General features: G+C 25.6%; 1 protein-coding gene across 1 annotated transcript; it reads right to left on the bottom strand.

Moving 5' to 3' along the window:
* Positions 1-279: 279 nt before the first annotated feature.
* Positions 280-757, bottom strand: LOC127094966 (uncharacterized). Its single transcript, XM_051033721.1, has 2 exons — positions 658-757; positions 280-564 (listed from the first exon to the last, which is right to left on the bottom strand). The coding sequence occupies exons 1-2, from the start codon at positions 682-684 to the stop codon at positions 280-282; spliced, it is 312 nt and encodes a 103-aa protein (XP_050889678.1). The 5' UTR covers positions 685-757.
* Between the last annotated feature and the right edge of the window lie 1,279 nt (positions 758-2,036).

The following is a 2,036-nucleotide window of genomic DNA, read 5'->3' as shown; positions in this document are numbered from 1 at the left end:
ATAAACAATTTTAATTAAATTATGATATTAAAATTGTAATTTTAACTAAAACTCGATTCTTCAGCGTTAGCAAACTTTTAATTCTCCTAAATTGGAATCAGTATTATCAATTTGTATTTTAATGAATATACTAATACTATAAAAATGTTAATTTAAATCATCAAAATTTAACTAAGATTCTTGATAGAAAAAATTATAAAAAAGAAGTTTATTATGAGTTTTATTCAAATCCACAAATTTTATTCATAATCATGATAAATACTTTCAAATAACATTTGATCAATTGAGTGAAGCAATCTTAGCATCAATCTCCTTAATTTTCTCATCTATCATCTTGTTGAAATCAATTGAATCGCCAATAGTGAGGTTGGCTAACAAATTTGTATTTTGAATGCTTTTGATTATAAGAAGATCCAACTCTTTCTTCCGATTGTCTTGTTTCTGCTTTTCCAATTTGTCTCTAGCTTCAACAATTTTCTGAAGGATGAAACTCTCTTGGTTCACATTCTCTGTTTCAACTGTCAGAGATGAATTCTGACACCCTTCAACATCTTGATTGTCTACCTGTGAATTACAAGAGACCTAATTTTTAAAATAAAAAAGGCTGGAAATTATAACAATGGTTGTAACATCATAAAGAGTTGTAATTTTTCTTACCTTATTCGAGTCACCCTTCTTATTCATGGTTGTAACAATGTTTCAAAAAATTAACACGAAATCAAATTTTGTGTGTGTTATTTTCCTTGTACCATTATGCTTTTATAGAGTTATACCTCAAACATCATTAAGTCTTTGTTTGGATACTAGATATTCTTTTCGATTTAAAAAAAGAAAGAAATTTAGAATATATTGTTTTCATATTTTAAATTTTTTAATTTTGTGTGTTATATTGACAATTAATTGAAAGTCTTTTGTTAAAAATTATCATGCTCTAATGTACGGTCGTCATTACATAACATAACGTTACTAGCAAGTACCCTAAGGTTTTAGTTGGGGTTTGGACAGAAATGGACCAAGAGTTTTGAAAAAAGAGAAAGATTGAGTGAAAAAATAGAAGGATTTATACGAAAGGGTTTCGAGGAATTTATTTTTATTAAGAACCCAAAATCTCCTTAATTTGGGGAACTAAAAAATTGTTTTAGAGAAGGGGTTTTGAGCGCTTAGATAAATTGTTCAAATATAATTTACGTTGTCAAAAATTAAAAATGTGTTAATGATAAGCATTCTATACAAAATCTTTTTTTTAATATATTAAAGATTTCTCTATATTTTAAAAAAAAATCGAAGTCTTTCCTTTCCATCCCCTCCAAACTTGCAAACAAATGCTAAAGAAACTCTTTCAGAACTTAGAACGATAAATTTTTATAATAAAAAAATTGTATAGTCAATATATTGCGAATTGAAATAATTAACATTAAAAAGTTCTTACTAAAGAATCTTTAAAGACTATCCTTAAAGTCCTCGTTAGCAAAAATCATATGTTAAATTCAATATCTTATTTTTCAACATGAGTAGCAAAAAGAATTAGACTACTTGAACATGGAGAACCAAGATTTAAATTCGGATTGAGAGACATTTTTATATTTAGTGTTTAATACCTTTCACATAAAATGTCCTTACAACCAAACTACTATATTGTAATAATAATTAAATTTTTTGTAATAGGTGGCCTATATTTTTTTTAAGTTGTTCATTTATAAATATTAGGTGATCAATTAGTCGGTCACTAAAATTAAGTGACATGGAGGGAGTTGAACCCTGAACCAATAACTCACTTATTTAGTTCAATTAACAAATATCAATTGGATCATCTCACTTACCATCAATGGCCTATCACTTGAGTCATAATTTAAATTTGATATCTTTTTTAGTATAATTAGTAGTCTTAGACCATATAACAATATAGATTAATTTTCATAGTTGGAAAAAATGATTAAAAAATATCTCATGAATTTTAACCTTTTTTTTAACACTCTTAAATTTTATTTAAATTATATTTGCATAGAAAATAGTAAAATATAAATATAAAAAATTAG

Source organism: Lathyrus oleraceus, chromosome 6 (genome assembly GCF_024323335.1).
Source record: "Lathyrus oleraceus cultivar Zhongwan6 chromosome 6, CAAS_Psat_ZW6_1.0, whole genome shotgun sequence".
NCBI lineage: Eukaryota > Viridiplantae > Streptophyta > Magnoliopsida > Fabales > Fabaceae > Lathyrus > Lathyrus oleraceus.
This window is presented reverse-complemented; position numbering and strand designations above follow the sequence as displayed.

Bases quoted from the DNA above. Each gene is read 5' to 3' on its own strand.
- LOC127094966 (XM_051033721.1), bottom strand. From the start codon at position 684: ATGAATAAGAAGGGTGACTCGAATAAG. The intron at 565-657 runs GTAAGAAAAATT...TGTAATTCACAG, and splicing joins AGAAGGGTGACTCGAATAAG to GTAGACAATCAAGATGTTGA.